The sequence below is a fragment of the Cetorhinus maximus genome, chromosome 29, assembly GCF_964194155.1.
Source record: "Cetorhinus maximus chromosome 29, sCetMax3.hap1.1, whole genome shotgun sequence".
In the NCBI taxonomy this organism is placed as follows: Eukaryota; Metazoa; Chordata; class Chondrichthyes; order Lamniformes; family Cetorhinidae; genus Cetorhinus; species Cetorhinus maximus.
The window spans coordinates 1838037-1851662 of NC_135907.1; the positions used below are offsets into that span (position 1 = coordinate 1838037).

Consider the following 13626-nt stretch of genomic DNA (forward strand, 5'->3'; position numbering starts at 1 on the left):
GCTTAATGTCTTTACTCTGCACTTAGCTGCTTTATAGCTAATCTGGGAGTGCTTGGCACCGAGTGCCCAAAATTGGGCCAAGTCTCATTTCTCAGCATGATTATCTCTCACCTTAATGAGCACAAGAAGAAAATAAATTGCTGGCCTTAACTGGAGAGAGATTGAAAGGGCTACACTTTGTCTTCAATGTTCTCCTCGCAACTCCTACGGACAGGCTGTGCTACCTTCACAAATCTCAAGTGCTGGGAGCCAAATCTTGTGCTTAAACAAATTCCATTTAACTCGGGCCTGAGTTTTTCCAGCATTTTCTTGTTTTTGTTACATTTAACTCGGGGTTGTTGGGGGGCAGGGTAGGGGAGTGTCAACCATTAAGATTGCAATCTTCCCCTGAAGGCAGCTGAAACACACGATAACCAACACTGACTGTAACAGGAACTCCAAATGCTTGCTAGGAGTCAGAGGTGTAAAGGACTGTTCCAACTGTCACAAGAATACCCTCAAAAAGTTCCTTTGCCTTTTTCAAGCTTTCAACTTTCCTTGCTAGTCTCCAACGCAGTAAAACCAGCATCAAAATGTTGACCCAGAAGTTTCTGGAGACCTGTGCCATTAATGGCACACCTATCCCATCAGGCCGATATTACCTGGAATTAAAAGTCGAATTATGACCATGAAACCATCATCGATTATCGCAAAAACTCAGCTGGTTCGCTGATGTCCTTTAGGGAGGGAAATCTGCCGTCCTTACCTGGTCTGGCCTACATGTGACTCCAGGCCCACAGCAATGTGGTTGACTCTTCTTAAATGCCCTCCAAAATGGCCTAGCAAGCCACTCAGTTCTCAAGAGCAATTAAGGATGGGCAATGAACGCTGGCCTAGCCAGCAACTCCCCCACCTCACCAACGAATAAAAAGAAAAGCACAACAATGAGGAAATTACTGCAAATGTGACTTACACCATTTATTTGCCACACCCCAAGTTCCAGGGGTGGTTAGACTACTCTGCCGTTTTCCTTGCTAAAAGGGCAAACTAGCACTCGTGAGGATAGTGCAGACTAATATAGCTACAGAACCATTAAATTTGCACCATTAAATTCAATGGCGACTGGGAATTTACTGAATGAAAGCACCTCTGCTCGCTGCTGCCATCTGTCTAGACGGCAGGTTTCTGTAACCGTCTAGTTACAGAATGGCGCTGGTGGGCTCGGTACATTTGGTACAATCACTGCACACTTTAAATAGGCTTACAATTTGAAATTCAAACAAACGCATACTTATTGCAAATCTCTTATTAACATGCATATTTCTGATGAGATAACTTTGCAATTATTATTGCTAGCTGCAATGCCTTCATTGAATATTTTTTAATAAGCTTCTCCAATTTAATTCTTTCATGGGATGTGGGCATCTCTGACAAGGACCGCATTTGTTACCCAATCCCCAAATGCTAGCAGAATCTATTAGGTTTCTTTAACTCCTTTAATGAACAGAATTTAATTATTTAATCATTGTCGCATGAACAAAATAAAAAGATCTGAAGAATAAATATTTGACTGCAATCTATTGGGAATATAGATTCGAACCCAGAGCCAAATAGATACACGTTACTCTCATGTTAAAATGTTAGCATATAAGTCAACCTTTGAAGCCTCAAAAAGTCCCTCCAGAAATGAGGGTCGGCTTATATGCCAAACATAAAAGAGAACTGCCAGCATGGATGTGGGTAGTCAACATCTTTTTTCTGTTTGCTGCATGGGGTCTGCTCTGTGTGGGCGTGTCTTAAACTCCCACACATTTCTGCAACAAGCCTGTATCGCCTGCTTGATCTCTTGCACCCAGTTATAAGGTATCGGTAAGTAAAGCATCCACTTGTGGGGTGAAAAAGTGAGGCTATTAATGTAAGTGCAGCACGTTGTGGGTAAAAAGGGTTAGGTGGGGGTCAACATGGTGCCAAAAGGTCTTATACACCGGGTCGACGTATACACCGTGATCTATGGTTTCAAAGTTGCCTGCCTTTGTGCCAAAAAAACATTATTTCACATCACTGTCCTATCATATCCTCTTCTCCATTTTCATTTCCACTTGAGTGCTAGCTCTCAAAGGTTACGTTTCTGGGCACAAGATTATCGATTTTCATCAATCTCGTGTCCAAAGCTAAAAACTACAATTACCCTTTCAAATTAACACAGGAGACATTTACATAGAATCACAGAACCATTACAGCACAAAAGGCCATTCGGCCCATTGTGTCTGCACAAGAGGCAACATCCTCTGGGCATCACAATACAGTTGCTTTCAAGATGCCAAAAATACTTCAACTCAAACATTTCTCTGATCAGACTGAAAAAACCAGAGCCCTCATTTTTTCTGAAGGTTCAATGGAAAGTAAATGTTATTTCTTCTAAATTATTTCTCCTACTGCTAGATACGGTAATCAACAAAACTGGGTTAATCCATCAAACACTTGGAACACGCCTCATCACCGTTTCCTGCACTGCTTCTGAAATCCCTTTTGATAAAAATTGGGATAAAGTGTAGCATTCTCCGTCAAATCCACAGCTCCCAAACAGAGCCTTGCGACACCATGACGGTGATACAGATAGTGAGAGTTACCTTTGTTCTTATGTCAATATTGATGCCTGTATTTTTTTTTGCAATTTGTTGCTGGACATTAATGAATAAGCTTTAAATTCCTACAGCAAACAGGCAAAATGAATTATCAATGATTCCTTGGATGCTGCAATTCTGATTTGCCACTATACTCACCGCAGTAAATTTTATAATCAACTTTCCTAGCAAATGTTGCCATATATATTCCACAGGAGTCCTAAGGCACTGTATGGTCTAAATCAGAGTATCTGTAACCAAACACTGCTGTTGCATTTAATGTCAAGTCACTAGCGAGTCAGTTCACCAGCATCCATCAAACCAAGAAAAACTCAGCAGGTCTGGCAGCATCGGTGGAGAAGAAATCAGTTAACGTTTCGAGCCTTCACGACCCTAGGGTCGTGAAGGCTCGAAACGTTAACTGATTTCTTCTCCACCGATGCTGCCAGACCTGCTGAGTTTTTCCAGGTAATTCTGTTTTTGTTTTGGATTTCCAGCATCCGCAGTAGCTTTTAGCTTTTTGTTTTTATCCATCAAACCAAGGCCACTTCTTTGCTGAGCCACTAGATGGAGCATTATTTTGCAGGCCAGCACTGAGGTCATTCCTGACATTACTCCTATCCTGCAGAAATACAAACACGAGATATCGCAATGGACCACACAGCTGATCCAACCACTCAGTCACAGGGTGCTGCATGGGCCACAAAGGCTAGCTGTGAGGAAATTAATGGGGGACGCATCCTCTCAAAAACATGTTCTACCATGTTAGGACCTTTCAACAAAAGGCCAGCCTTCCAAAAAAAAAACAACTGAAGTGAGGAGCTTGTACATGCTCGTCCCCCAAGAGGAAAGTACCCAACACGCCCACATGAACAAGGGGAATTACCCAGCACCCACAGCCAAGGCACTCCAATGGCATTCAGGCTCTGGATCTGTCTTTTTTGAATATAAGGAAGTTGCAGCCACAAATGGAACAAAAACATTGCCATCGGCCTCACAAACCGGCCAGCTGCTACGCCAAGCCCAAGGGAAAGAGAGGGGAAAGGGGGAAAAGACTAATCACACTAATAAAAGGCAGATTTAAAACTAATGTCAGAGCAGTCAACACATGAAATAACCTGCTGGATAGATCTGTGGAGTGAATTATTTAAGAACCAATTGGGTGTTGCAGAGGGAATATTTTAAGACTGTTGTGGATGCCTTCAGGGCTGGGTGTCGGGAAGATAAATGGCGTAAATCTGCATAGTGCTTGAAAGGCACTGCGATAACAAACTCCAGTAATATCCAGGAGGTTGTCACTGAGCACAATGAGCTGAGTTACTCTGTTGCAAGTCATTAACCTCGCTGGGCTGTCAACTTACCTGCTGTGTATTTCTATTATTTGTCTGTCAAACTCTCAGATTTCCAGCATTCACTAGGTTTAGTTATATCCTGGGTGCAAGCTTGTTTTTCAAAAAGAAAAGGTGTGACACTATAAAAGGGGGCTTGTGAGAGAGCAAACTACAAACCACAAGATCAAATGCGCACGGCGCAGTGCACAGCAGGACTCAAATCTGTTAACTGAAGGGAAACTAGATGATCCTGGTACAAAAGAGCAACTGTGTATTGCAGTTTGAGAGAGAGAGAGAGAGGAGTGAGAGAGGAGAGAGAGGGAGGAGAAAGAGAAACATCAGTTACAACTCAGTAATACATCAGGCACTAAATTCTTTCAAATGGATATTCTGCTATGCAGGGCTCTGCAGTAGTTCAGCCCTCCTTTTGAATGGATAAATATAAATAATAACAAATATAAATGTAACTATCAGCCAGTGAAATCAAGTCAGACAAGATAGCACGGTTAACGATCTCAGCTTTGGCCAGCTCCTGCCAAGTTGTCTTCAAAGCACGCACATTTTTCGAACATTACTGCACTGGCATCAGGAACACAACTCCTTGGGAATTATTTTCTTATTAAGCAGGGTTACAGGGAACAACAAAGTGCTCCCCACTGGAGCATAGGACCAAACAATCTTTGCAAACATTAGCTTGAATTTAAATCACGTTTCTTCTAGGACACGTTACAGCAAAGGCCAGCATTTTGTGCCAACTGCTGAGTGGGGCTGAAATAAAAACACGAGTGCTGGGAAAGCTCAGCAGGTCTGGCAGCAAATGTAGAAAGAGCAACGGAGTTAACATTTCCAACTCAATATAACTCTTCTTCGGAACTGAAGTTCCAAAGAGTCATATTGGACTCGAAACGTTAACTCTTTCTCTCTCTCCACAGATGCTGCCAGTCCTGCTGAGTTTTTCCAGCATTTTCTGTTTTTATTTCTGATCTCCAGCATCTGCAGTGTTTTGCCTTTATTTCAGGGAGTGGGACTAGTTCAGTTGCTGGAGCAGAGACACAGTGTAGACATGAGGATCTGAAAATCGTCCTCCTCCTGTGCTGTAACCATTCTATGGTTCTATCGTATTACTCAGACACCTAAAATGCTGTATATGCAATTGATAATATGCAGTGTAGTGTACTGAAACAATATTCTTCTTCAGAAGCATTACTCGCAGAACAGGGCTGGACGTGACCTGGGACCACCACATCTGATTTGGCCTCATAGCGGCTTTCAACATTTCGTCTGCCTCTGGCCACCCCACCCACATCCCCCGCAAACATGCACACCAATAAAAGAAGTAATCTCTGAATGCATCTCACCCTGTAGCAAGCGCTCCTCCTGTTGGCTGAACGTGGAGTGGCACTGGCGTCGAAGCCGTGGAGAAGTCCGCACCTCGCCCGCCTGCCCTCCCATCTCGGGGGCGCCAGGTGGAGACAAGTGCTCTTTAATGGGAAACACAAAAAGGAAGAAGTGAGAGGGAAAAAAGATCAATCGAGCCCCCGACCCAGACGTAAGACACAAGACCAACAACACGCGAGGATCAGCAGTGAAATGCAACTTAACTGGAACTGTCGGCAGTGATTCAGTGGGTAACACAGTCGCCTCTGAGTCACAAGATTGCAGGTTCAAGTCCCGCTCCAGGGCTCGAGCACAAAAATCAAGACTGTCACTCCAAGGGAGTGCTGCACTGTTGGAGGTGCTGCCTTTCAGATGAGACATTAAACCAAAGCCCCATCTGCCTGCTTGGGTGGATGTAAATGATTCCTTGGCACTATTTTGAAGTGACCTGGCCAATATTTATCCCTCAATTAACATCAGATATTCGCTCATGCGATGTAGGCATCACTGGCTAGGCCAGCATTTATTGCCCATCCCTAATCAGAGGGCATTTAAGAGTCAACCACATTGCTGTGGGTCTGGAGTCACATGTAGGCCAGACCAGGTAAGGATGGCAGATTTCCTTCCCTAAAGGACATTAGTGAACAATCGGCATTGGTTTTCACGGTCGTCCAGATTTTCACTGAGTTCAAATTTCACCGTCTGCCGTGGTGGGATTCGAACCCTGGGGGTCTCTAGAATACTAGTCAGTGACAATACCACTATGCCACTGCCTCCCCCCATTATTATCTGGTCATTATCACTTTGCTCCTTTGCAGGAGTTTGCTGTATGCAAATTAACTGCCACGGTTCCTACATTACAGTGACCAAACTTTAAAAAAAAAATCATCATTGGCTGTAAAGAGCTAAAGTGGTCGCGAAAAGCGCTATATAAATGAAAGTCTTTCTTTTTTAATTTGAAAAGGCCTCAAGGATAGACTGTATAACATTTAAGTGTCATAATGAAGTGCAATCCTCCTGTGGGCTGACTCTAATACACAGTATTGAAGGAGATCTACACCACACCTAATGGTGGACGGGGCCATCACCAGTAACCTATGCATGACTGTTGGGCACAGCTGCTCACATACCTTACCAGGTACAAACAGCAAAACGTGAAGCGGGCACTCAGTACAGCACATACCCACGCCACACTGTTAACATCATTACAATGACACAAAAGCAAAATACTGCAGGTGCTTGAAATCTGAAATAAAAAATAAAATATGCTGGAAATACTCAGGTCAGGCAGGGTCTGTGGAGAGAAACAGAGTTAACGTTTCGGGTTGATGACCCTTCATCAGAACTGATTCTGCTGACCCAGAATGAAAGCTCACTGACCCAGAATGTTAACTGTTTCACTCCACAGATGCTGCCAACCTGCTGAGCATTTCCAGCATTCTTTGTTTTTATTACAATGATGCAGCTCGAGGCTTTTCCCTGCTTGGCTGATGCTCTGTAACTGCAAAGCAGTAGCTAACATACGAAACAGGAGGCGGTCATTCAGCCCCTCTCATTCAATAAGATCATGGCTGACCTGTTTGTGTTTCGAATTCCACATTCCCATCTACCCCGATAACCTCCGATTCCTTTGCCTAACAAGAGTCTATCTACTTCTGCCTTAAAAATATTCAGTGACCCCGTCTCCACCACCTTCTGAGCCAGAGAGTTCCAAAGTTGCACAACCCTCAAAAAATCTCTCATCTCCGTCCTAAAAGGGCAACCCCTAATTTTAAAACAGTGCCCCCCTGGTTCTGGACTCACCCACAAGAGGAAACATCCTTTCCACATTCACCTTGTCAAGGCCGTTCAGGATCTTACATCCTCCAATCAAATCACCCCTCACTCTTCTAAACTCCAGCAGAAACAAGCCCAGCCTGCCCAACCTTTCCTCATAAAACAATCCGCTAATGCCAGGTATCAATCTAGTAAACCTCCTCTGAACCGCCTCCAACGCATTTACATCCTTCCTTAAATAAGGAGACCAAAACTGCACACAGAATTCAAGATGTGGTCTCACCAATGCCCTGTGTAACTGAAGCATAATGTTTATGTTCAATTCCTCTTAATAAAGGACAGCATTCTATTAGCCGTCTTGATTACTTGCTGTACCTGCATACTAACCTGCATGCATTAGCACACCTAGATCCCTCTGCACTTCAGGATTCTGCAGCTGCTCTCTATTTAATTAATACTCTGCTTTTTTATTCTTCCTGTCAAAGTGAACAACTTCACATTTTACCACATTATACTCCATCTGTCAGATTTTTGCCCAATCACTCAACCTATCCATATCCGTCTGCAAACTCCTTATGTCTTCTTCACAACATACTTTCTGTGAAAGAATAAAATACATCTACAGGTCAACTAAGGGTTAAACAGTTAGCACCATAGTGGAATACTACAGCACAGTTCCCTCTTTTGTTCTAGCAGGTACACCTGCAGCTGCCAGCTAATGGAGCAGGAGGGGAGAAAGGGGAGTGTCATGGGCAGGCTTCCTGGAGTCCTTGAGACGTGGCTGGGATGTCTGCCCCCAACACAAGGAGACAGGATCAAGCAATGGTCATCTGTTCTCTAGAGTGTACACCCCCTAGCACTAAAGATAAGGTCAAGCATGGTTATCTATTCTCTGTCTCACTTTTTATTACTACGTGAGCTTCCCCTAATATCCTGTATAGTCATAAACTTAGAATAGACTAATTGTGTGACAATGATTCTCAATGTAATTGATCATTGAAAGTTAGACAGTCTTATCACCTTCAAGCTCTTTGATATGTACAACCTCTACTATAAATATGTGTGTGCTCTGATGCTTCCTCAGAGTGTCAGCTAGCTACCTTGTATGCTGCTGGGCTCTCCGTGATATCACGATTTAATAAAGGCTTCCGAGACAAACCTCCTGGGTCTGAGTGTTCACTCTGTTTTCCGCGACCTATTTAATTAATACTCTGCTTTTTTATTCTTCCTGTCAAAGTGAACAACTTCACATTTTACCACATTATACTCCATCTGCCAGATTTTTGCCCAATCACTCAACCTATCCATATCCGTCTGCAAACTCCTTATGTCTTCTTCACAACATACTTTCCTACTTCTCTTTGTCTCGTCTGCAAATTTAGCTACCATTCCTTCGCTCCCCTCATCTAAATCACTGATGTAAATTGTAAAAAGTTGAGGCCACAGCACAGACCCCTGCGGGACTCCACTCGTCACATCCTGTCAATCAGACAAAACCCCATTTGTGCACTCTGTTTTCTGCCAGCCAATCTTCTATCCATGCTGTTACCCCCTACACCTTGAGCTTGTATTTTCCACAATAACCTTTGATGTGCCATCTTATCAAATGTCTTCTGAAAATTCAAGTACAGTATGTCTACAGACTCCCCTTGATCCACAGCACTCGCTACTCCTTCAAAGAACTCTAATGGTTGGTTAAACATGATTTCCCTTTCACAAAACCATGCTGACTCTTCCTGATTACCTTGAGCTTTTCTAAGTGCCCAGCTATAACCTCTTTAGTGATTGATTCTAACACCTTCCCCACGACAGACATCAAGCTAACTAGTCTAGTTTCCTGTTTTCTGCCTCCCTCCCTTGAATAGGTAATAACTCTCAGATTCCCCCACAAAACAATGGAATACAGTCCTAAAGAAATAGCCAAATGCTTTACTTGTCCAAAGCTCACCGTGTTTGTCCCACAGCAAGATCAGAATTCAAGAATCAAGGACGACAAGGGAGGAGTGGAATGATGTAATACCACCACAAAAAGCACCTCCATTACAACTATCTTTTCTTAAACACAATCATTTTACTAGGAACAGTAGCACTGTTATGTTACCAGACTAATAATCAGAAGCCCAGACTAATGATTTGAGACTAGTTCAAATTCCACCACAGTAGCTGGGAAATTTATTAGAATCACATCATTAAACAAACCTATCATGTAATCGTAAGCAGTGTCTGGATTGTCATTTAAAAGCCATCTGGTTTACTGACGTCCTTTAGGAACGGAAATCTGACACCATGACTCCAGACCCACAGCAATACGGTTGACTCTTAACTGCCCTCTGAAATAGCCTTGCAAGCTACTCAGTTGTCAAGACAGCTCACCACCACCTACTCAAGGGCAATTAGGGATGAGCAACAAATGCTGGTCTTACAAGCGATGCCCACATCCTGTAAATGCCTTTGCTTCCCCCTAACCTTACAGAGTCTGGCAGAAACAAAACATGATTTAAAAAAACAGTTTAAACCCCTGAGTGAAGATGGACTCAAGTGTGGTGGCACCAAACAATCTTCAAATGCTTACTGGCATTTTTGGAGTTGCCAAAGAAATCGGGGCAAAGGTACAGAGCAGCACAGAACTGAGTAGGAGCTGCTGTATTTTGGACGAGACATTATACTGACTGTTCTGCTGGATTACAAAGTGCACTGATCAGAGTCAGAAGCTGCATACCCTGGTCACCATTTAGTCTTCACCCAACACCCACTAAAAGGCAGATTCATGGGTCACTGATCATATTTACTGTGCACAGATCTGCTGCCATGTTTGCCAGTGTAACAGTGGCAACACCAACAACAACTGATATTTATATAGCACTTTAACATGGTAAAATATCCTAAGGCATTTCATAGGGCCATTATAAAGGAAAATTCAACAGCAAGGTGATAGGGTAGATGATCTAAAGCTGAGAAAAAGAGGTAGACTTTAAGAAGTGTCTTAAAGAGGAAAAAGGTAGAGAGGAAAAAGCTAGAGAGCTCCAGAGCTTAGGGGCTTGGCAACGGAAGGTAAGGGCACCAGCAATTAAAATCCGGGATGCTCAAGAGTCCAAAATCAGAGCAGCACAGAGATCTTGGAGGGTTGTGGGGCTGGAGGGGTGAGGTCACAGAGGAATTTGAAAATAAGGGTGAGAATTTTAAAATTGGGCTGTTACTTAACCAGAAACCAAGGCAAGTCAGCAAGCACAGGGTGATGGGTGGGCTTGGTGTGAATCAGGACACAGGCAACATAGTTTCAGTCGACAAGTTTCTGGAGAGCAGAACATGGGAGACTGGCCAGGACTGCATTGAAATAAACAGGTCTAGAGGTAAGAAAGGCACAGATCAAGGTTTCAACAGGGGAAAAGCCAAGAAACAGGAGGTCTTGGTGATAACAAGAATGAGGTTGGATGCTCATCTCACAGTCGAACGTGACACCAAGCTGCAAACAGACTGGTTTAGTCTCATACAAGTGCCAGGAAAAAGGGATGGCATCAGTAGTTAGGGAGCAAAGCTTGGAGTGGCAGTTTAAGATAATGGCTTCAGTCTTCCCAATATTTAACTGAAGAAAATTTCTGCTCATTCTGTATTGGGTATCTGACAAGCAGCATGATAATTTAGGAACGTGGAATCGTCGAGAGAGATGGTGATGAGGTAAAGCTGGATATCGCCATGTGAAAACTGACTCCATTTCCCGATGCTTTCGCTGAGGGGCAACACATAGATGAGAAATAGTGGGGGGGTGGTCAAGGATCAACCTTGGGAGACAGCCGGGGCCAGGTGAGTGCAGTCTGCTGTAAAACAGTGGAGGCACGTTGGAGGAGGATGGTGTGATCATCCATGCCAAAGGCTGCAGGACAGGTTGCAAACGATGAAGGATGGTTTGCTTTTTGTCACAGCCACACAGGATGTCATTTGTGACCTTGCTCAGAACCATTTTGATGTTTTTTGTGCCTGCTACAATACAAGAGGAATTCCAACATGAAATTCCAGGGAAAATAGACACAGATTTGAGGCAATAACACAGCCAAGGGCTTTGGAGAGGAGAGTGAGGCTGGAGGGTGGGGCAGTAGCTTGTAAGATCAGGGGGGAACCACAGGTTAGCTTTTTTTGAATAGAGGGGTGATGACACCAGATTTGAAGGAAAGAGGGGAAGTACCTGACAAGAGAGAACTGTTAACAATATCAGTTAACATGGGAGCCAGGAAGGGAACTTGGGTGATTAGCAGTTAAGTGGAAATAGGGTTAAGTGAGCAGGATGTGGCACAAGGGAAAATGGGAAAGAAACTATGGGCCGTAACTTCCAACTAGCGACGGAAAGAGATGCTAGTCGGAATTAGAAGAAATGAATACACACTCAACTGCCCTTGAAAATGACACTTCCGATCGCTGGGGCTGCTTGGGGCCTGCATCAAGAGACTCCTTGCAGGCGTCAAGGGTGGGGGGTGGGAGGGGTCGGATGTCGGGGGGTTCAGGTGGGGGGTGGAGGTCAGGGTCGGAGGTCAGCGGGGTTCAGGGCAGGCCCACGGGTGGGGGAATCCTTGTGGGGCTGCTTGGGGGTGTGGGGTGGGTGTTTACAATAGTTACCCAGAAGTAAGAGGTTTTAATTCTTCTAACTTTTGCTGGGTAGCTATCGGTATAATCCTGGCGGAACCATCTGAAGTTTAAACTGCATTTTCAGATGGTTCCCAGCGCAGGACAATTGTCCAGAGGAAGTGTGCACTTCTGGGCAATTGCCGTGTAAACCCTTGCCTGGAAACTTCGGAAAGGAATTCCCCAGCGCATCGTTGGGGCGCACCCCATCAGAAGGTGGGGAGCTCGGAAGTTACTACCCTATAAAACAAAGGGGAGTTCAGGGCTTATGAAGGGACGACTTTCGAGGAAGTTTGGTCTCGTGGTAAAGGCAGCTGACGGGACGGTCTCAATCTCAGTGACAAAGTAGCACATGAGCTCCTTGCACTTGTTGGAGGTGACGGTGGAGGATTTATGGGAAACAGCAGATGGTTTGCAGTTGAGGAAAGCAGCAGGGGTGTGGGGGTTATCTTTGCATTCCTGGATGATTCTGGAACAGTGAGCTGTCTTCAAGAGTAACCCATTGACTGTAAAACATTTCCAAAGATGTGAAATGCATTCTTTAGATCAGAGTTTCTTTACAACTGAATCTGGTTATATGAATCCGGTTATATAGAAACAGGAGCTACACCAAACTAAGTTTTGGTCTTGAGTTTATGAGCTGAGGGTGGAGTCCACCATCTGAGCTGAAAGCACAACTCGAAGCAGACTAGTCTTGTTGAATGAGCTATCAAGAGCACGTTAATTATCAAAGGTTTAGTTCAACTTTTTAAAGTTGGTTTGAAAGTTAGACACATGCCAATTATTTATTTATACAGTTAAACCAGAAGGCTTTCTCTAGAGAGTGAAGTGTAGCAGAAACACTCAGAAATCTTCCTAGACTACACAAATAACTGGCTGCTGCCCCTCCCTGGTCACAGTCCTCCTAGCTCTGAACAGTATCTCAATTGCATCATTTTGCAAACAAGTTGTAGGTGCATGAAATACAGACTACAGACGACTCATGAAATCAGTCTGCATAAAATACATCCGTCATGCTTATAAAATGTCTGGGCTGCAGCACTTTGCTAATAAATACATAACAATTCATGAAGAATGTACCCAAGAGACGTCAAACGGGCTAACTGTTGACCTAAAACAGGATTGATATCTCTTTTGACCCAACCAAAAGATTGCCAATAAAGAGGTACCAAGTATCCCCACTGAAAAGGGCATTACAAATATACAGTAAAAAAAAACCCTAAAAACATTAAAAGAAACTTAGCTATTTAGATTAAAGTGACACTTTCAGAGGCGATTCACTCCCGTTCCCCTCGGTGCCCAGTGGTCACAGGAGGCCTGGAGCAAATCAGCAAACACCACATGCGCCAACGTTAGGGATAGCCACGGAACAGAGACATGGAGTCGAGCCGAATGACTCCCTCGACCACCCACTGCCTGAACCCGTTAATAGCCACCTTGGCCAGGCCCAGGAGCAATTCCTCGAAGGGGTCCTCCGATCTCTGCCCACACCCCTCCTCACTGGGTGGCCAAGGATCTGGAGTGCGGGATGAACTGCATCCAAAAATTACGGAGGAGTCCCCTCTGACCATGAAATAGGGGGTGAAACGACACACATCCTACGTAGATGTGAAAGACTGACTCCTCGAGGCCAAAGAAATTCATGGACTCCCAGGCCACCTGTAATCGAGTTAACCTTCCACTGCACAGGTCTGCCGCGTGCAACACCCTCCACACCAAAACACCACAGCATACAGGGCTACAGGCCAATACAGTGCTGGAAAACAAGATTAGAGTAGATAGGTGCTTGATGGCCAGCATGGGCACAATGGGCCGAAGGGCCTGTTTCTGTGCTGTATAACTTTATGACCCCCGTGTGTATATCATCCAACGAGGGACCCCTGCCTTCTCCGGACAGCAGACTGGAATGCCATGGCATGTCCGGA

The 13626-nt window shown here is 44.4% G+C and overlaps 1 protein-coding gene across 4 annotated transcripts in view; it reads right to left on the reverse strand.

Moving 5' to 3' along the window:
• LOC144669540 (myocardin-related transcription factor A-like) overlaps positions 1-13626 on the reverse strand; it is a 144205-nt gene that overhangs the window by 119907 nt on the left and 10672 nt on the right. For 3 of the 4 annotated variants that reach the window (XM_078532017.1, XM_078532016.1, XM_078532015.1), the window contains exon 2: positions 5293-5415. The exons of the other annotated variant lie outside the window; for it this stretch is intronic. In XM_078532017.1, coding sequence (XP_078388143.1) covers positions 5293-5386 — 94 coding nt within the window. In that variant the 5' untranslated portion in view covers positions 5387-5415. The remainder of the gene's footprint in view (positions 1-5292; positions 5416-13626) is intronic. 4 annotated transcript variants of the gene reach the window in all.